Genomic DNA, 21,564 nt, shown 5'->3' with positions numbered 1-21,564 from the left:
AAAAGCTACAAAATGCAAAATTTGTGTTAGTCATCTGTAGGGCTGCACGATTCTGGAAAAAAATAGAATCGCAATTTTTTTTGCTTAGAATGAATATCACAATTCATTCTCTCGTGATTCTGACACACTGTTTTATTTTAAAAAATTACAACAACTAAAAATTAGGTTATTGAACAAGATGGCAATAAAAAGTACTGATTCACTGGAATTTTTAGTGCAAAAAAATTGCTAGCAGGAATGCGAAAAAATGCTAGTAATACAAAAGCTTACTCATTATGTCTCTTCTACAACAATAAGACATACAGAAAAAAACTTAGCTCACATTTGACTACATAAATAACACGGCTGGGATCAAGGGTATCCCTGAGATGCTGGCATCGGTATCTATCTTATGGCGGGATGGTAAGGTAAAGGCAGCCGGGACCAGAAGGGAAGTCGTCAGCTGCTGTGGAGCCAAATGGCGCAGATTTCACATTTAATCATGCAGCTCTAGTTACCTGGTAACTCAGTTTCCAGGAATCTTCTAGGATGGCATACAGGGAGATGGCTCTGACCACTAGACAAGAAACACAACCCAATAAAACGTGAACCATTTCCCAACTAGACGATACAGTTAAACAGTTGCTTGGGGATGCTGGTATGTATGTCCAAAAAGGACATTGGAGAGCATAGACAAAAGAAACCAAGTTGATCAGGCTGCTCTGTGCCTTGTGATGGCCAATCAGTGATAATAAATGTAAACAGTGCTCTCATTTACATTTGAGAGCCTTTCTCCCCTTTTCACTACAAAGGTAGAAGAATCTCACCCTGAAACTGAGCTGAGAGGTGCTGCTGCAGAGAATAACTTGAAATTTAAAGTGGTTGTAAACCCTTACATATACCCAGTTAAACGACTGGCCGCAGGTGATGCACAGAAATTAAACAAATCCTCCTACTGAAGTTGTACCAATTTACCTGAAGTCTTCTCTACTCTAGCCATTCAAAGTACAGAATGTATAAAGCTAGTCTGAGCTGGCAAAAAAAAGGGGGAGGGGGGCAGAGAGCTGAAGTTACATTCTGCAGAGCTCAGTGAGGAGAGCTCTGAGAGCTGATTGGAGGAAAGAGACACACTCACCTTTTTTCTCTTGGTGTTAGGAAAATTTGTCAAAAGTGACTCATGCTGATAGCAGAGGAACAAAACGGCAGACTGAAATGACACTTAGCCTAGGTTCACACCGACTGCTGGTTAGAAATAAACTTGCACAATTTCAAACCGGCGATGCAGTCCAACTTTGGGTGCGATTTGACAGACATCTGTGCGGGTTCATGCACAGATGTATATTCAGATCGCCCCCGAAAAAGAAGTAGAGGAACTACTTTTGGGTATTGGTGCGGCGTCGTACCGATATGCACGAAGCTATTGCCATCAATAACTTCTGATTTGGCATGTGATTTGATATGTCAAATCTCATGCCAAATTAGCCCGATGTAAACGTGGGCTTAGTGTTCTTAATTGAGACAAGTACACACTATAGAGCAGTGATGGCAACCTTTTTGAGCCAGAGTGCCCAAACTGAAATAAAGAAGTTGGTTTTGTGTTGCAACGTGCCAACACTGCAATTCGCGAGAGAGGGGGGCTGAGCCAAAGAGAGGAGTTGTGTGTGAGAGAGAGATGGGGGGTGTGAGAGAGAGAGTGAGGGGTGTGAGAGAGATGCTGAGAGAGGGGTGTGAGAGGGAGCAGGGCTGAGAGAGAGAGGGGGGACAAAGAGAGAGGGGTATCAGAGATATGCTGAGAGGGAGCGGGGCTGAGAGAGAGAGAGATGCTGAGAGAGGGGTGTGAGAGGGAGCAGGGCTGAGAGAGAGAGGGGGGACAAAGAGAGAGGGGTATCAGAGATATGCTGAGAGGGAGCGGGGCTGAGAGAGAGAGAGAGAGAGGGGTGTGAGAGATATGCTGGGAGAGAGAGGGGGGACAAAGAGAGAGGAGTGTGAGAGATATGCTGGGAGGGGGGGGGGGCAGAGAGAGAGAGAGAGAGGGGTGTGAGATACTGAGAGAGAGAGAGAGAGAGAGGGGGAACAGAGAGAGGGAGTGGGGACAGAAAGAGAGGTTTGTGAGAGATGCAGAGAGAGGGGGAACAAAGAGAAAGGAGTGTGAGAGAGAGAGAGGTAAGGGGACAAAAAGGGGGGGACTGAAAAAGAGGGAGACTGAGATTGAGGAAAGGGGTCTGAGAGGAGAGAGAGACCTCTAGCTCTGTCCTATTCTGCAGTCCCTGCTCTGCCTCCCTGCCCCAGTCTTTGTCTGCAGGTAGTCTGTGTAAAAATGTGCCTGTTACCTGTCTCCATCCTTGATGCAGGAGAGTTCCCTGCACTGTTCCATCTAGGAGCTCCCTCATAACCCGCGCCTCCCACCTTTCCTCTTTTTACTAGAAAACACAACAGCTAATGTTGAAAGTGATGGACTTTTTAGGCATAAATATACATAAAAAATAATAATTTTATTTCTAAAAACAAACAGATGTTCAGTGCCTCAGAGCATAATAGTTACACTGTCTAGTATAGTATAGGTACATCACATTTTACATATATTCCCATATACATACAACATGGGGACATTAAAAAAAAGGAACCATCAACACAGAAAATACAATTTACAAAAACAATGCATCATAGATGACTCAGCTCAGAGATGCTCTACATGTTACGTGTTCTCTACAACGCCTCAGGAGCTTATACGTTTTTTATTCCCTAAGGATAACCAGGGAGAAAGCCGTCTCTACAAAGGTATAGGCAGTAGTATAGCCTATATATCATATAAAAAAGCACAAAAGGAACCAAAGACTTCAAAAAATAGGACAAGAAGAGGGGCAAAATATATAAAAACCGTGATTATTGTAGTCCTTCAATCTGTTTTACTCCTCCAGTTCACAAAGGATCCAGGATAGCGCCAAAAAGGGTCTTAACCTGGTAAGTAGTTGCCAATAAGTCTTTCAATATATAAAGGAGCTGCTTCCTATTGGGGTTCCAACTTGGCCTTGCAGGGGGGGAGAGATGTTCTAAAGGCTTGTCCTATTTCCCCCCCAAGGCCAAGTTGGAACCCCAATAGGAAGCAGCTCCTTTATATATTGAAAGACTTATTGGCAGCTACTTACCAGGTTAAGACCCTTTTGGGAGCTATCCTGGATCCTTTGTGAACTGGAGGAATAAAACAGATTGAAGGACTACAACAATCACGTTTTTTATATATTTTTCCCCTCTTCTTGTCCTATTTTTTGGAGTCTTCGGTTCCTTTTGTGCTTTTTTATATGGTATATAGGCTATTACTACTGCCTATACCTTTGTAGAGATGCCTTTCTCCCTGTCTATCCTTACGGAATAAAAAACGTATAAGCTCCTGGTGAAGCGTTGTAGAGAACGCGTAACATGTAGAGCATCTCTGAGCTGAGTCATCTATGATACATTGTTTTTGTAAATTGTATTTTCTCTGTTGATGGTTCCTTTTTTTTAATGTCCCCATGTTGTATGTATATGGGAATTTTTAGAAATAAAACTTGTTTAAAATTATTATTTTTTATCTATATTTATGCCTAAAAAGTCCATCACTTTCAACATTAGCTGTTGTGTTTTCTAGTAAATCTAAATATCGAGACGTGGCATGTCTATTATGCAATGTATCCTCAGAACCACCCTGTGGTAGATACACATCAAATCTAAATCCCACCTTTCCTCGTCTTCCGGGCCTCACTGTTGAAGAGGAGGTTTGATGAGTCTAGGCTCCGGAAGGTGCCAGGGATGCTTCACCCCTCTTCGGCCGCCAAGTAAGCGGTGAAGCTCTTCTCTCCCTCCTGTGCTGTCGGGCCTCTAGCCTTCCACACAGAGGCTGTGGGGCCGCCCACTCACTCATGCAGACAGTTTCCTGCACCTCGCCTCTGCTTGCTGCCGGCACTCTCGCTGCCTTGAACCTGGACCCTCTCGCATGCCCACAGAAATGGCTGTGTGCCAGCTGTGGCATGCGTGCCATTGGTTCGCCATCACTGCTATAGCGGGGTATGCTTTGTTCATAGTTCATGTCTGAGGTTTACAATCACTTTAAAGGATAAGTTCATCTTTTGTAACCTGTTCCATGTGACACCCATATTCAAGGTGTTACAAATGTCCCGGCCCCCACATCCCTCTGATCCCCCGTTTTGGCAGCGAGCGGAGGATCTTCCCCCCACTTGCTGCCACTGTCCTAAAGAAAACGTGGCTGCACGGGTAAAAAATTAAACTGACAATCTTCAGAAGTCCTGCATGAAATCAGCAATCTGTTGAATGCAGGTGTAATGCTTTTCAGGCTCCTAAAAGAAAAAAATAGTAAATGCACATTTTTTTACCTGCAAAGAAAATGTGCATTTATTATTTTTGTTAAAAGGTGACCTTATTCTTTAAGGTGGTTGTGAGTATGTTTAGGGGTTGAGGGGGGTTAACCAATATTGGGCATTCAGGTGCAAGGTTTCAAAATGTCACTGACAACCAATGTTGTGGGATTATTTTGGGTTAGTTTAAAAGACAACCATTAATGGGGGGGTTGGGATGGTTAAAATACCACTGATCAATGTTCGTGGGGTTGTTTTGGAAAGGGAAGGGGGCGTAAAGTACCACTGACTACCAATGATTGTGGAATTGTTTGGGGGGGGGGGGGGTTAAGTGTTTTTGGTTTATCCATGACATCTAGCTAGCCTAGCCATTGCACACAATGCAGTTTCATACTCTAGGGAACTTCTGCTAATAACAGAATGTTTGCGCTTGACTTCAGCGGGCAACTTTAAAGGCTAAACGCACCTTAAAGTGGTTGTATAGTCGATTTAGGTACTTTTACCTACAGGAAAGCCTATAATAAGGCTTAACTGTAGGTGAAAAAAATATCTCCTAAACCTGTATGGTTTAGGAGATATTCCCCTCGCAATGTGCCGCTGACTGCAGCGGCGTATGCGCACAGGGGATTCTCTGCTGGAAGTCTGGCCCACTCCGGACCCTGCTGGGAAGAAATCTCCCGTGCGCATGCGCGGGAGTGACGATATCGTGGCTCCGGCCACTCACAGCGCCGGATCCGCGATACCCGGAAGAAAGCCGAGGGACCATGTCAGCTCCCTCGGCGTGGATCGCCCCAGATGTCAGGGCCTCATTCTAAGGTAAGTATTTCATAATGAGCTAGTATGCGGTGCATACTAGCTCATTATGCCTTTTCCTTTGCAGGTGAGTTAAAAAAATAATAATTCAGCGGGTATACAACCGCTTTAACTACCTCAATACAGCATGTTTCTTCATCTTCAATAAATTATTGCAAAAAACAAGCACCTTCAGGCGTAGGCGTAATTTTTCCAAAAAAATTGTATTTTTGGGGGTGTTTGTACTGTCCTGTCATTTTTTTTTTTTTTTTTTAATAAAATAAGTAAGTAATGTTAGTATTTTTTCATATATTTTTAGTAAAACCCACTGGTTATTAAATATCACAGAAAGAAATCTTTTTAGCAGTCTAACTTTATATATATATATATATATATATATACACACCAGTATATACAGTATCTCACAAAAGTGAGTACACCCCTCACATTTTTGTAATTATTTTAGTATCTTTTCATGTGATGACACTTTGCTACATTGTAAAGTAGTGAGTGTACAGCTTGTATAACTTGTATAATTTACTATCCCCTCAAAATAACTCAACACACAGCCATTACTGTCTAAACCACTGGCAACAAAAGTGAGTACACCTCTAAGTGAAAAATGTCCATATTGGGCCCAGTTAGCCATTTTCCCTCCCCGGTGTCATGTGACTGGTTAGTGTTACAAGGTCTCAGGTGTGAATGAGGAGCAGGTGTGTTAAATTGGATGTTATTGCTCTCGCTCTCTCATACTGGTCACTGGAAGTTCAACATGCCACTTCATGGCAAAGAAATCTGAGGATCTGAAAAAAAAAATTGTTGCTCTACATAAAGATGGCGAACTTTGGCACCCCAGATGGTTTGTAACTACATTTCCCATGATGCTCATGCACTCTGTAGTGTAGAATAACATCGTGGTAAATGTAGTTCCAAAACATCTGGGTGCCAAGGTTTTCCATCACTGGCCTAGGCTATAAGAAGGTCGCCAAGACCCTGAAACTGGGCTGCAGCACGTTGACCAAGACCATACACCAGTTTAACAGGACAGGTTCCACTCAGAACAGGCCTTGCCAAGGTCGGCCAAAGAAATTGAGTGAATGTGCTTAGCGTCATATCCAGCAGTTGAATTTGGGAAATAGATGTATGAGTGCTGCCAGCATTGCTGCAGAGGTTGAAGGGGTGGGGGATCAGCCTGTTAGTGTTCAGACCATACGCCGCACACTGCATCAAATTGGTCTGCATGGCTGTTGTTCCAGAAGGAAGCCTCTTCTAAAGATGATGCACAAGAAAGCCCGCAAACAGTTTGCTAAAGACAAGCAGACTAAGGACATGGATTACTGGAACCATGTCCTGTGATCTGATGAGACCAAGATAAACGTATTTGGTTGAGATAGTGTCAAGCGTGTGTGGCGGCAACCAGGTGAGGAGTACAAAGACAAGTGTGTCTTGCCTACAGTCAAGCATGGTGGTGGGAGTGTCATGGTCTGGGGCTGCATGAGTGCTGCTTGCACTGGGGAGCTACAGTTCATTGAGGGAACCATGAATTTAACTTGTATTGTGACATACTAAAGCCGAGCATGATCCCCTCCCTTCGGAGACTGGGCCGAAGGGCAGTATTCCAACATAACCCCAAACACACCTCCAAGACAACGACTGCCTTGCTAAAGAAGCTGAAGGTAAAGTTAGTGGACTGTCCAAGTATGTCTCCAGACCTAAACCTTATTGAGCATCTGTTGGGCATCCTCAAATGGAAGGTGGAGGAGCGCAAGGTCTCTAACGTCCACCAGTTCCATGATGTTGTCATGGAGGAGTGGAAGAGGACTCGAGTGGCAACCTGTGAAGCTCTGATGAACTCCATGCCCAAGAGGGTTAAGGCAGTGCTGTAAGTGCCACACAAAGTATTGACACTTTGGGCCCAATTTAGACATTTTCACTTAGGGGTGTACTCACTTTTGTTGCCAGCAGTTTAGACATTAATGGCTGTGTGTTGAGTTATTTTGAGGGGACAGCAAATTTACACTGTTATACAAGCTGTACACTCACTACTTAACATTGTAGAAAAGTGTAATTTCTTCAGTGTAGTCACAAGAAAAGATATAATAAATAAAATGTGATGGGTGTACTCACTTTTGTGAGATACTGTATAGATAACATTCATTAGGGTACAGTGTTGCATAGCAGAGTAATTATCAGTCGAACTATCACACCTCTAAAATAATGGCCTGCAAAGTAAGGGGGTATAACATGGCGGTATTGAGATGGGGTTAAGGACGAAATTATAGAAAGGTGGGAAAACCAAACTGGAATTAGAAACTATAGCCTGGGAGATGTGAGGTCAACAGGCTAGGCACCATACATAGGAGATGTATAACATGGATATGCAGAGCGCCGACGGGTGGTACCACACAGAGAGGTCAGACAGGGAGGAGGATCAGAGGAGCAGGGGTTAATTACAATAATGATGCCCTGTGTGGCTCTCTGCAGCAGCTGAAAGCCAATTTCTCCCCCTTTCTCTCCCACTGGCTTTCAGCTGCTGGAGGGAGAGGCACACAGGGCATATCTCCTACAATAGTCCCACCGCACTGATCCCTCTCCCCTGTCCTGGCCACATCAAATTCCCTTCTGCGTCAAATTATGACCTGCGACTGAATGTCACATGAAACTGTGTTCGTACAGCTGGTGCATCCCCATAGTGTAACATAGACTGCCTGCACAGCACAATAGCCACATAAAAAAAAAAAAAAAAAATCACTGATTCATATTGTACAGGCCACGGCACCTACTGTATGTGAATGAGCGTGAGGTGGGCATGGAATCGGGGAGATGACACTAGAAGAGGAGGACACTGGATGGTGGGGGGATTTGCGATTGGCGGAGGAGGACATGGGATGTATAAGATGGCACTAGAGAAAAAGGAGGACATGGGATGGAGAATGTATTAAATTGTAAGAGTGTTTAACCACTTAAGGACCAGGCCTCTTTTTCAGATTTGGTGTTTACATGTTTAAAACTGTTTTTTTTGCTAGAAAATTACTTAGAACCCCCAAACATTTTATATTTTTTTTCTCACACCCTAGAGAATAAAATAGCGGTCATTGAAATACTTTTTTATACACCGTATTTGCGCAGCGGTCTTACAAGCGCACTTTTTTTGGAAAAAATTCACTTTTTGGAATAAAAAAATAAGACAACAGTAAAATTAGCCCAATTTTTTTTTATATTGTGAAAGATAATGGTCGCCGAGTAAATTGATACCCAACATGTCATGCTTCAAAATTGCGCCCGCTCGTGGAATGGCGTCAAATTTTTAGCCTCAAAAATCTCCATAAGCGACATTTAAAAAATTCTACAGGTTGCATTTCTTGCGTTACAGAGGAGGTCTAGGGCTAGAATTATTGCTCTCGACCTACCGATCGCGGCGATACCTCACATGTGTGGTTTGACCACCGTTTTCATATGCGGGCGCTACTCACGTATGCACTCGCTTCTGTGCGCAAGCTCGTCGTGACGGGGTGTTTTTAAAAACCTTTTTTTTTTCTTATTTATTTTAATTGATTTTATTTATTTTTACACATTAAAAAAAAAAAAAAAAAAAAAAATGGATCACTTTTATTCCTATTACAAGGAATGTAAACATCCTTTGTAATAGAAAAAAGCATGACAGGTCCTCTTAAATATGAGATCTGGGGTCAAAAAGTCCTCAGATCTCATATTTGGACTAAAATGCAACAAACAAAAAAAAAAAAAAGAAAAAATGACATTTAAAAAAAAAAAAAAACCTTTAAGAGGTATGGGCGTAAGTGACGTTTTGACGTCGCTTCCGACCTCCTATGGTATAGAGACGAGTGGGGGCCATCTTAGCCTCACTCGTCTCCATACCCAGCTAGCAAAAGGACCTGATCGGCTCCGGTAAGCGGCGGAAGGCACGGCAGGGCGGCGGGAGGGGGGGTGGCACCTCTCCCGCCGCCCATAGATCACTGTTATCGTACAGACGACCGGCGCCTGAAGAGATGGATATCTCGGTTGTGGCAGCAGCTGCTGCCGTTACCGAGATATCCCTCTTCAAAAATAGGACGTACATCGTCGTGCGCTGGTCGTTAAGTGGGTAAATAAAAGTGGGTGCACTGAAGGATTCATTAGGATGGTAAGTGGGTGGGCCCTGGGGAATGTTGGTGGTCGGGCCCAGGCCTACAGCTGAGTGAGGGGCCCCAAAATTTCTTATGGTTGCACTGTGGATATGTATACACAAATTTCTCTAAATGTAAACCTGAGATATTTCCTCCATCCATGCTACACAGCACAAATGAATAAATCTCAGCTGCAGCTATAGTATCTGATTAAATTCAGGTACCTTTTTCCATGTTGTTAGAGCCTCCCACAAAACGAATTTACTCAGTGCATGGTCAACCTAATCTTAGTGTATTTAAACCCAAAAACAAAAATTTATAATAGTGCAGTTTACTGGTCCTTAGATGTGGTAAATGCATTTGTTTTACATAGTTAGTAAGGTTGAATAAAGACACCAGTCCATCCAGTTCAACCTGAGTGAGTGTGTACAATTGTCCCTATCCCGGTACATTGCACACTCACATCAGTCCCTACCCTCAAGGAGCCCACAATCCAAGGTCCCCATTCATTTTTTTTTTCTTTTTCACACTTTTTTCCACTTGGTAATTCTGTCCTTAAAGCGGAGTTCCAGCCATTTCTGTGTTTATTGTAAGTCAGAAATTACAAAAAGTGTAGCTGCTGACTTTTAATAAACACACACTCGCCTGTTTCACGATCCAGCGATGTGGCCACCCCAACCCTCGGTTCTCTCCCCCGCCTCTCCGTGGCGCCGGCATCACTAGTGTAGGCACACTGTCACAGGCGGGTGTGCACTGCGCATGCAGAAGTCGTGCTGCATGTCTTGAATGGCCGGCAATCTTCAGGGACCTGTGACGTATCCTAGAAGATTGTAGGGAGGGAGGGGCTGCCTAAGCGGGCGCAAATGGAAGTGGGAATTGGGTACCTGTTAATACTTGGTACCAGATTCCCCCCCCCCCCCCAAAAAAAATGACATGACAAATGTAGCATATCAGGGGGTCAGGAGTCCTTAACCGCATACCGACCAGCCGCAGCAGCTATACTCCCCTGCAGCAGGTCACATTTAAAATCCATGTAGCTGTCATTTATAGGAATCTGAGAACGAACAAACTACAAGTGTCGCCTGTTCTCAATGGAATATGAGTGCACTGATCAGCGCACTTGTAGTCCAACTTTCTAATTGAAAGCCTGTATGGAGGTACAGGCAGAAAGCTGGAGAAAGTATGTGCCTGACATTTTACCCACTATCCGCTAATCGCGGATGCAATGCTTTGCAACGTCCCGTAGGAAAATATAATAATTGCATATTTTTTCTCGGCAGAAATGTATGCATTCATTACTTTTTCATTAAGGGTGAATGTATCCTTTAATATAAGAACAGAGAAAATTAAATATGGGCCATCTATTCTGCTTCTTACTACCAAAAGGCGGATCCCCTAAAGGTCTTTAGAAACACTTTTTAAAGGCAATACAGAAACATCTTTCCGCTGACGGAATTTTGCATAGAGCAATGATCAAATTTTACTGAATCAATGCCACACATTGGTGGGCAGCTATAAAAAAAATCCCTACAAGACGTAATTTCTGCTGCTGGGGCCAATGGCTGCTTCTGATGACAATGGTGTACTTACTTTTTCCACAGTAAACCATTCCATCTATTGAAATTTTTGAAATAAATGATTCAAAAGCAAATGCGTTCTTGTGTTATTACAAGTATATCACTTTAATCTGTAGTCACTGTTAGACTTAAGATCTAATATTTGGGTGTTCAAATATGTTGAAAAAGTCATCACAATTCCATGGGGTGTACTTAATTTTTCAAATGACTACAAGATAGTCAAATATGGTTGGCCCAAGTGCATATTTTATATATTACAAACCATATGTCCTCTGATAATTTTTTTCCCCTTTTGTTAAATGTGTGTGTATTTACACTATATGCATATTTGTAAACATCAAAAATACAGTATTCTATGATACCTCCCAGGCCCCCATCTGTCCAGACATGGATTCAGCTGATAAATCAGGTTTTACCTTTTTAAAAACTAGTGTACGACCATAGAGTTTGCCCAAAAATTGTGTTCCTCCACTCTTAATATTTCCTGAGCTTGAGTCACAGGTGTTCCTCACTCTATTGGTCTTGAGGTGTGGTAATTAAACTCTCCGGGAATCAGTCCTTGGACCGTTGTTTCTGGGTACCCAGTGGTAGGATTTTGATTTGTTTCATGATCCCTTTTTGTTTTTTGATCCAAGGGCTGCTGTATTTGTATAATCCAATACTTTGCTATATGATGGTTTAAGTGCATTATATATACTATGGTGCTCATGTTGAGCATACATAATGAATATGTATAATGTTTTGCACACTTTTGTCAATAAAAAGTGTTTAAAAAAAACTTATTCTCTAGGTTGCTATTGAGCTGTAAAAATCATGTAAAATGTAAATGTGCATTTCATTTAAATTTAACTAATTTTTAAGTGTACAACTGGTTTAAGTTATTGATATGAGTGTAATTTGGGTTTATTTCAGTAAATTCACTGTTCTCACTATAGCTTTCTTTTATAGGGTCTGCCAGCACACGGAAAGGATTTAATGGCGCCTGCTCTGTACACGAGTACACGGGTTCATTCCTGGGACAGGCCATGCGTTTCAAAATGACATCTGTCTGTGGTCACGTAATGAGCTTGGATTTTATAGGTATTCTTTAGATCATGGTAAACTACTTTTTCATAGTCTCATATGCAGTACAGTTCTTAAAATCCAGCATGTTGGTAGCAGTAAATAGATGAAGGGTATACAGTACAGTAAGGAAGAATAACCTGTCATGGGTGATGTTGTCTTTCTGTTTTATCTACTCACACATTCTCTATATGCATTTTCCTTCACTCGTTTGTCTGCCTGATGAAGACTGCACAAATCTTAAAACTTTTTTAAAACCCTCCAGGAACATGAAATTTATAATTTGTTCCTTTTTTCTTAATTACAGCATTTATTAAATAGAACATATAAATAATACAAAAAAATGTATAGATTTACTATTCGCATTGTGTATAATAAACACACTCTCTACGGGACAAGTTTCCTGCCAGTAAAGTTTTCACTTTACATGCAGCTCAATGTTTTTTTTGTTGAGTAGTGTGTCAGAATTAGAGTACATTTTCAAGACAATTACTTCACTGACTGGCTTCCCATACACCTCTTGGTAGTCTAAGTGCAGGAAACGCAGGAAGAGGTTTAATGAGGTAGCTCAGCATGCAGCAGGGCCCTACATGAGGTCTTAATAAAGGAAAAAAAAAAAAGGAAGGGGCAGATTTCTGAGCCACGTGTTGCATGTCTGTGGAGGAGCAAGTCACAATCTGTGAGGTATAGAGATCTAATGTACGGGAGCACCCTCTGCTGGCACAGCTATGATTATCTGTGATAGTCCTGGGTTAGCTAAGGCTCTTCAGCTGTTGAAGAACTAGCTCCCCCAGCATGGCAAGCAAAGTATGCTTAGAGGTGTACTCATTTATTAGAAAGGTAGAAAGTCACAGTTCAGCCATGACTTAATGACAACATTCTAAAAACAGACCTTTTTAGATTTATTAATTTCACCAAGCATTGGTTCATATGTCTGTTATTCTTAAATGTTAATTATTATTATTATTATTCAGGATTTATATAGCGCCAACAGTTTGCGCAGCGCTTTACAATATGAGGGCAGACAGTACACTTACAATACAAATCAATACAGGAGGGATTAGAGGGCCCTGCTCGTTAGAGCTTACAATCTAGAAGGGAGGGTCAAGTTGAAACAAAAGGTAATAACTGTGGGGGGGGGGGGGGTGAGCTGATGGAGAAAATGAAAATACAGTTAGGTGTGGGTGGGGTAGGCTTCTCTGAAGAGAAGTGTTTTCAGGGATCGTCTAAAAGCTAATAAAGTAGGAGATAAGCGGACAGATTGGGGTAGGGCATTCCATAGGATTGGGGAGGCTTTGGAAAAGTCCTGGAGGCAAGCATGGGAGGAGGTGATGAGGGAGCTAGAGAGCAGGAGGTCTTGAGAGGAACGAAGAGGACGAGTAGGTTGGTATTTAGAGACTAAGCTAGTGATGTAGCTGGGGGCAGAGTTGTGGATGGCTTTGTATGTAATTGTTAGTATTTTGAATTTAATTCTTTGGCTGAGCGGAAGCCAGTGGAGGGATTGACAGAGAGGAGTAGCAGACACCGAGCGATTGGTAAGGTGGATGAGTCTGGCAGCGGCATTCATAATGGATTGAAGAGGTGATAGACTATGTAGAGGTAAGCCAATGAGAAGGGAGTTGCAGTAGTCGAGGCGGGAGATGACCAGCGAGTGAATTAAGAGCTTTGTTGTCTCATTGGTTAGAAAGGGGCGTATTTTGGAGATGTTGCGGAGGTTGAGGCGGCAGGATTTGGACAGTGATTGGATGTGTTGCTTGAAGGAGAGTTCAGAGTCCAGGACTACACCTAGAACCTTGGCATGTGGGGATGGGCTTATGGTTGTGCCATCAATTTTGACAGTGAGATCAGGGGAAGGGGCATATGGGGGAGGAAAAATTATAAGTTCGGTTTTGGATAGATTGATTTTGAGGAAGTGGTGTGACATCCAGACTGATATATCCGATAGTAAATTAGTGATACGTGAGGAGACGGAGGGAGTGAGCTGAGGAGTAGAGAGATAGATTTGGGTGTCGTCAGCATAGAGGTGGTATTGGAAGCCGTGGGAGGCTATCAGTTGACCCAGGGAGGAGGTATAGATTGAAAATAGGAGTGGTCCAAGAACAGAACCTTGGGGGACCCCAACAGAGAAAGGAAGAGGAGAGGAGGAAGTAGAGTTGTAAGAAACGCTAAAGGTGCGGTTGGATAAGTAGGAAGAGAACCATCGTAAAGTACGGTCACGGAGACCAAAGGTGTGGAGTTTTTTGAGAAGGAGGGGGTGGTCAACCGTATCAAAGGCAGCAGAGAGGTCCAGGAGGAGGAGTACAGAATAATGTCGTTTGGTTTTGGCCGTTAGTAGATCGTTTGTTAGTTTTAGGAGAGCAGTTTCTGTGGAGTGTTGAGGACGAAATTCAGACTGAATTGGGTTAATTGGGTTTTGTTGCTGATATTTGCCAACCTAGTTTATCATACTATGGTCTAATGGCTGCAAAGGTGCTTTCACACTGAGAAGTTTTTGAAACGCTTTTGCATTAAAAAAAAAGCACCTGAAAAGTTTAAGAAAAACGCTTCCCTCTAAAGTCTATGTATGTTTTTACACTGGGGCGGTACGTTGGCTTTGTGGTGTAAAAAATCCTGCTTGCCATATTTATGGAGCATGTTTGGGGATTTAAAAAAAACTATGCCAAAAATGATCCTCCCCATTGAAATGAATGGGAACCACATCAGAAAATCAGAAACGCCCACGCTAAGGGGTTTTGGTGCATCCTTTAAAATATGCACCGCTAATGCTGCAAAAGGGCAGCAAAAATGCTTCATTAACGCATAGGGTTTTTACAGGCAGTTTTCATGCGAATCAATGTGAAAGTAACCTAAACGTATGCTTTATGCCTTGCACAAATGTGTGTAATTTTATGTACTTCTATTTTAAAATAATATTTAGTAGTAGTATACAATAGAATACTAAGCAATGCTAGTAGACACTGCACTCCATGTATGTTATTTGCACTAGAGGTAAAGTATTCAGTTCAACTCTCCAATCACGAGAAAAGCAAACATCTGTGAAGATCCAGTCACATGCAGATGCTTTCTGATGATTGAATCATTTAAGTGAATGTTAAGGGCTTGTTCACACAATGTTTGTTAAGCTATGTCAGTCTGCTTAGTTTAATGCAAGGGCACATAGAAAATGAATACTGTTCACAATATAATTCAGATGCATTGCAGCATGCTGCATCAAAATACTGTGGTACCTAGAGTTAAAGTGTTACTAAACCTAAAAAATGTATTTTTACCTTAATGCATTGCTTGCATTAGGGTAAAAAATGTTTTCAGTGTCCCTGTGCCCCCCTTTCCCTGTGTGAAGTAGAAGAGATCAGCGCTGTGCACAGCTGCATCTGTTCTCCCCTTACTTCCTGTGTGCACTGCATTCGAGCACCCAGAGGAAGTGGGGGGGGCTAAATCCCAGAAGAGGAGGATCAGGGCTGCTATGAGCAATACCACTGCACAGAGCAGGTAAGTATAACATGTTTGTTATTTTAATTATTATTTTTTTTAATTGAGTTTAGTGACACTTTAAAGGGAGTGTCAATTTATGACACTTTAATAAAGTAAAAAATAAAAGTCTACAATGTAATCCCTTTTAACAACGCAACACACCAGTGCGCATTCTTCATAGCATGTGTGCTGGTGTGATCCAGTCTTCACACAACTTATGTAGTAAAGATTCTCCGCTCCTTTAGTAATTATAGTTATATCACATATTTAGAGCCCCTTTGTAATGACACTTTGGGGCATATTTCTAAAGCCGTGAATGTGACATTCACCAGTAGTGAAAGTCTTTTAAAAGACATGCATTAGGATGATTTACATACCGTGAATGTCTGGAATGTCAAGATTGCTTCTTTATAAATTTACCCCTTTGTGCCTCAGAGAAAGAGCACACAGTTGGGATCCCAACTAAGACGTTCAGTGTTGCTATCTGGTTGAACCATAGTTCTAATTTTTACATATGCATTTAATTTAACTGTTATCCAAATCACATATAAATAAAATGCAACAAAAATGGCATTTGATGATTAATCTGAGGTACATACTATGTAAAATCTAAATTTATTTTACAAATCTTGCAGGAAAAAAAGTTAAACTCTTTATCATCAGTGAGTTAAATTATTTTTTCCTAGATTTCTGTGATTTACTCATTATCATGCAGTACTCGCAGTTACCGAGGACATCTAGTGGTTAATCTCTGTAATGATTTTTCAATACAGGAGTAATGGGTGTCTCGTAGCACTAAGCAGCACAATATTCTTGGCACTCATTGATAAATACAGAATTGAGCTGTTTTACATGTCTGGTAAGCTTTTGACAAAGGCCTTTTTATCCTGATCTTTGTTCTCACAAATATTTCCATGGTTAAATCTGGTACTTTGAAGCTTTCATTGAATTGTATAACTTTAATTTGGTAGAGATCTCAAAATAATTTTTGTAGACAGTAGCCTATTTTATATGGTGATGTACACATAAGTGTTGCTGTAAATGTTGTATTACAGTGCATAATACTGCAACCACATCCACTAGTTATCAGAATTCTATATCAAAGTGTTGCTAAAGGATATTTTATTTTAATTAAAATAACATACAAGTTATACTTCTCTCCACTGGGCAATGATATTGCATAGAACCTCCCCAAACACCGTCTTCTCGGGTCCAAGTCTAGCACTATCTGCTCCTTCTTTTCAGTGTCTACTCCATAGAAAGTGCTTGCCATGGGTGCAGACGTGTAGGCTCCTTCCAGAGCCAGGCTGTGTGTTTTTATAGACACACATAGTGCAGCGCAGTCTCATCCCGCTCATCCCACTTCCTCCTTAATAAATTTGATTGATAGCAACAGGAGCCAATGGCTCCCACAGCTGCCTCTGTGTCAGTGAGGAGAGAGAACAGTGATGATGCTCTCTGGCACAACACTGGATTAAGATTAGTTTCATGTAAGCATTTAGGGGGGCTGAGGAGGAGCTAATCTTTTTACCGTAAAGTGTTTGTTCTAAAGCCTAAACATTTTTTACCTTAATGCATTCATCAAAGCTGAGTTCCAATGTCTGTGTATACAGCGTTTACAATCACTTTAATGCAGAGAATACATTAAGGTAAAAGAAAAACATTTGGCCTTTGCACTGCTTTAAGTTCAAACAGAATTAGCTTATCAGCCTGCTTTGCTTTTGTATGCTGGGAAATGGAATAAGAGACAATGAAAGTATAAACATATCTTTTAGACCATTTAAACACCTATTCATTTTTTTGATCTTATCTTTCAGGGAAATATAACAACTGGGATAAAGTAGACCCAGCAGAGCTGTTCAGTAAAGCACCCACAGAGAAGAAAGAGGCCAACCCCAAGCTCAGCATGGTGAAGTTCTTGCAGGTTAGAGACAGATGCTCACTCACTTTCCAGGGTTTTGCTGGAATAATATTTAAGTCTAATGTCTTTGCTTGTGGTATGATACAGAATGTGTCATGTTCCATTGAGGCTGCCCTTAACATTGCATTCTTATTAATGTATATTGCTTTCCTTGGCATGCCAAGCCAATGGAGGAGTATTGAACTGCCAACCAGAACAGCTTATGGCTCGGTGGTAGCCTTTGCACATCCACATTGCTATTCCGGTATTGCTAATGATAGTGGGGAATCAACATAACTCAATGACCTAACTAACCTCACAATAGACTACACTGCACTTGGATCTCCGTCCCACCAGACTGTATGTTATGTATCTATTTACTTAGCATAACACCATCTTTTATATTTTACCAAAAATTGGGAATTCTATTGTGCGCGTTAAAATTCATAAGTGTATCTTTCTTTATCGTAATTCATGGGACATAGAGCCATAGTAGTAACTATATGGGTTATATAGGCCACCTTTAGGTGATGGACACTGGCACACCCTAGACAGGAAGTTTACTCCCTATATAACCCATCCCCTTACCGGGAGTACCTCTGTTTTTTCGCCAGTGGTGTTGGTCACGAGTAAAGATGTGCTGTGCTGAGCTCAAGCTGGAGTATTCCTTGCTGGGGCAAGCCATGCAGCCGGATCCATTTAAAATGTCTTTTCAGGCCAAATTGAATGTTATCCAGGCCTCGTGTTGGAAGAAACAAGGTTTAGCCTGTAATGCTTCTCTTTTTAGAGAGCTGGTCCCCGGGATACAGTGCTTTGTTTTTTTTTTCTGCCATATTTCCTGGCGCGGTGCTATACGGGTCCAAGGGTGTGGAACCCCCGATAAAAAGGGGCTTCGGTCCTTGAAGCTTTTCTAACGGATCCCACCATGATAGGTGAAGATTGGGTCTGTTGGTTTACCACAGAACCCTGCGGCGGATAGGGTAAGTGGAGATTCCTAAAGTTCTTATGGGTTTTCTCCTTTAAAAGTAAACGTTGTCATGCCTAAAAGTCATCACCGGGGTCTGTCAAGAGCACGTACTTGTTCCTTTCTCAGATCTCTCTCTGTGTCACAGAAGCTGCAGGCTTCCTCCAGTCCCAAGCCTCTGGTAAGATGTTGGTGGGGGGGTTTTCTTCTGAAAGTACATCCTCTACCAGAGCTCCCCTCTCCAAGAAGCAGAGGGAGCCCGGAACAGTTGGCGGTATGCCCCCCTCAGATTCGGCTCCCCCCCCCCCAACATGCTGATCTGGTCGATCAGAGTCCGCTTGCGTGGGAAAACAAACACTTAAAAAAAAAAGGGAGTGGGGGCGTGGCCTAGCGCAGCATCGGCATGCTTCAGCGTCCACAGGACTGTGTAGGCTATGAATGCAGTGTTTGCAGGCTGCATTTGCCTAACTGAGGGACACAGAGCAGACAGGGGCATGTGAGTGTGGTGACACAGACATTCCCCAGGTACATTTACTTTGCATCAGGCTGAGCGTTAATAGCAGCGACAGTTGCTGGACTATTTGCTCAGCAGTGGGTGCATTTTTTTTCTGTCAGTACCTTCGTGTTTGGCACTTTGGTTGGCAGAAGGGGAGGTGCAAGCACCCCAAAAAAGAACCCACAGATGTTACCCTCAGGCTCTGGGGACCCTAATCTTGCTTCTGCAGCACCATACTCCCCTGAGGGAAATGGGGAGGCCGGTCAGAGTGAGCCATCAGATTTGGCAAGTGTTGACACTGTTTTCAATATTTTCAGCCCCTGTCTATATTCCTGAGGCTGTTTTCTCCTCAGCTATGATGGGGTTGGAAGAGAGGTTAACGGCTTTAATTGCATCTTCCCAGAATGGGAGAAAGCATGCTAGGCTCCCTTATACCACCCAGGAACCTCAAACAGAGGAACAGTGGGAGGGAGAAGATGAATCCCCATCAGGGGACCATGAAGAGGCTGATGACGCCTCTTCCGAGGGGTCAAGTGTGGATGAACCTGCTTCAGCTTCACAATCTGAGAAGTTGCTGGTACAACCTTTTACTGAACTGGTCCGCTCCACATTTAAGCTAACCCTTAACTGAGTCGGCTGAAAAGCCTGGTTCTTCTTTGGGTTCACTAAAGCCCCCTCAAGCCTTGCGGGCCTTTTGGTCCATTCATTGTTGGAACAACTTATGTATTCTGAGTGGGATCACCCAGATAAGTGTTTTTTTCCTCCTAAAAAGTTTTCAACACTTTATCCTATGGAGGAGAAATTTACTAAAAAATGGGGAATTCCAGCAATTGATGGTGCTGTATCCTCTGTGAATAAGAATTTGACTTGTCCGGTTGAATGCTCAAATGCTTAGGGATCCATCTGATAAAAAGTTGGAATTCCTGTTAAAAAAAACATTTTTTCTTTGGCAAGTTCAGTGGCTCAACCTGCAGTGGCGGCAATTGGGGTATGTCAATCCTTGAGGGACCAGTTGAGACAGGTGCTCAAGGTTATCCCAGATCAGCAGGTCCAGGATTTAGCCGAGTTGCCAGGGGCTTTGTGTTTTGCAATTGATGCAATGAGAGATTCTATTCTGCAGACCTCTCACCTTACACTTGGTTTGGTGCATATGCCTAGAATTGGTCAGCCGAAGCGCCATGCAAAAGACTCCTGGCTGGTTTTCCTTTCCGCATTGAAAGGCTGTTTGGGCATAATTTGTACACATATATCCCAAAAATATCAAGTGGAAAGAGTACCCTTTTTCCAGTTAAGAAAAGGAGTAAACATCTCCCATTTAAACGGGCTCCTTCTGCAGGGGCATCAGCCACCAGGCCTCTGTCGTCAGGTTCAAGAGGTAAACCTCAGGGTCAACCCCAGGGACAAAAGAAGTCCTGGGGCAGGAAACCTACAAAACAGAATACTAAAGCCTCTTTATGAAGGGCTCCTCCACTTGCATAAGTTGGGGGGGGGGGGGGGCTTCTGCAGTTCTCAAGGATCTGGCAGGAAGAGTTTTGAGACGGATGGGTGGTATCCACAATAGCTCTAGGGTGCAAACTAGAGTTCCAAGAGTTTCTGTCTCCTCATTTCCTCAGGTCAGACATCCCCAAAGATCCAGAGAAAAAGAAGTCTCTCTTTCAATCGTTAGACCGACTTTTGTCTCAGAAAGCGATCATGGTGGTCCCCATGGAGGAGCAGGTGTTGGGGTTTTATGCAAACCTTTTCACGGTGCCAAAACCCAATGGAAATGTTAGACCCATTCTAAATCTCAAAGATCTAAATCAATTCCTGAATAGCCACTCTTTTTGCATGGAATCAATCCGATCAGTTCTCTCCATCCTGCAAGGAGCAGAACTTCTGGCATCAATCGACATCAAAGATGCATACCTGCATGTGCCTATATTCCCCGCTCACCAGAAGTATCTGCGTTTCGAGGTAGAAAAACTAAATTTTCAGTTTGTAGCTTTACCTTTCAGTCAAGCTAAGGCACCTTGGATGTTGACAAAAGTTCTGGCCAAGTTAAGGGCTCAAGGTATAACAATTGTGGCATATCAAGACGACCTGTTCTTGATAGACCAATTGGTAGCCCGCTTAGACCAAAGCATGGTCACCACAGTCAACTACCTGGAATACCTAGGTGGGATCTTCAATCTAGAGAAGTCTTCTTTAAAACCAGTAAGAAGACTAGAGTATTTGGGTCTAATATTAGATACAGCCCAGAAAAGGGTGTTTTTACCCCAGGCAAAAATCAGTTCCATAAATGAGCTGGTTCAGGTGGTCTGGGCGAAGAAGGATCCTTCTATTCGCCTTTGCATGAGGCGCTAGATTTTCCAAAGAGCTTGTTGCCAAAAGTGCGCCAGAGCCTAAAGGCCTGGACGTCCAGGTTGCGGAATTGTCCAGTCGGGATTCAATCCAACAATGCCACAGCAGTGCCTTATATCAATCACCAAGAGAGCACCAGAAGTCATGCATCCCAGGGAGAGGTAAACCATATCCTAACCTGGACAGAAGAGCATGTGCCATGCATATTGGCAATCTTCGTTCCAGGGATAGAGAATTGGCAGGCAGACTACTTGAGTCACCAACAGTTGTTCCCGGGGGAATGGTCCCTTCACCCTGACATCTTCCTGGTCATATGCCAAAGATGCTGGTCCTGCACTTGAGAAAGGAGCGCGCATGCCCGAACGAGGCGGAACACAGCAGAGCTTCCCCTAGCGCGCTGTGGAGGAGGATTCATCCAGTAACAGCACCAGCGAAAGGGAACAGTAATTTGACTATCAAACGGAGGACAATAATAATTATGGATGTAAGTGAGACTTTTATTAATTG

The 21,564-nt window shown here is 42.7% G+C and overlaps 1 protein-coding gene across 4 annotated transcripts in view; it reads left to right on the top strand.

Annotated features, from left to right (window-relative positions):
- The window catches only part of TOP3B (DNA topoisomerase III beta), a 138,930-nt gene that overhangs the window by 9,156 nt on the left and 108,210 nt on the right, over positions 1-21,564 (top strand). For 3 of the 4 annotated variants that reach the window (XM_077461634.1, XM_077461632.1, XM_077461633.1), the window contains 2 exons: positions 11,773-11,904; positions 17,175-17,281. In XM_077461634.1, the coding sequence (XP_077317760.1) occupies positions 11,773-11,904; positions 17,175-17,281 (239 nt within the window). Of the gene's footprint in view, positions 1-11,772; positions 11,922-17,174; positions 17,282-21,564 lie in introns of those variants that run through there. The other variant, XM_077461635.1, reaches the window with a different exon arrangement.

This window comes from Lithobates pipiens, unplaced genomic scaffold (assembly GCF_037356315.1).
Source record: "Lithobates pipiens isolate NorthernLeopardFrog02 unplaced genomic scaffold, aLitPip1_a1.2 Scaffold_3, whole genome shotgun sequence".
NCBI lineage: Eukaryota > Metazoa > Chordata > Amphibia > Anura > Ranidae > Lithobates > Lithobates pipiens.
The sequence above is the reverse complement of the archived record's forward strand: the minus strand, read 5'-3'. Positions and strand labels throughout refer to the sequence as shown.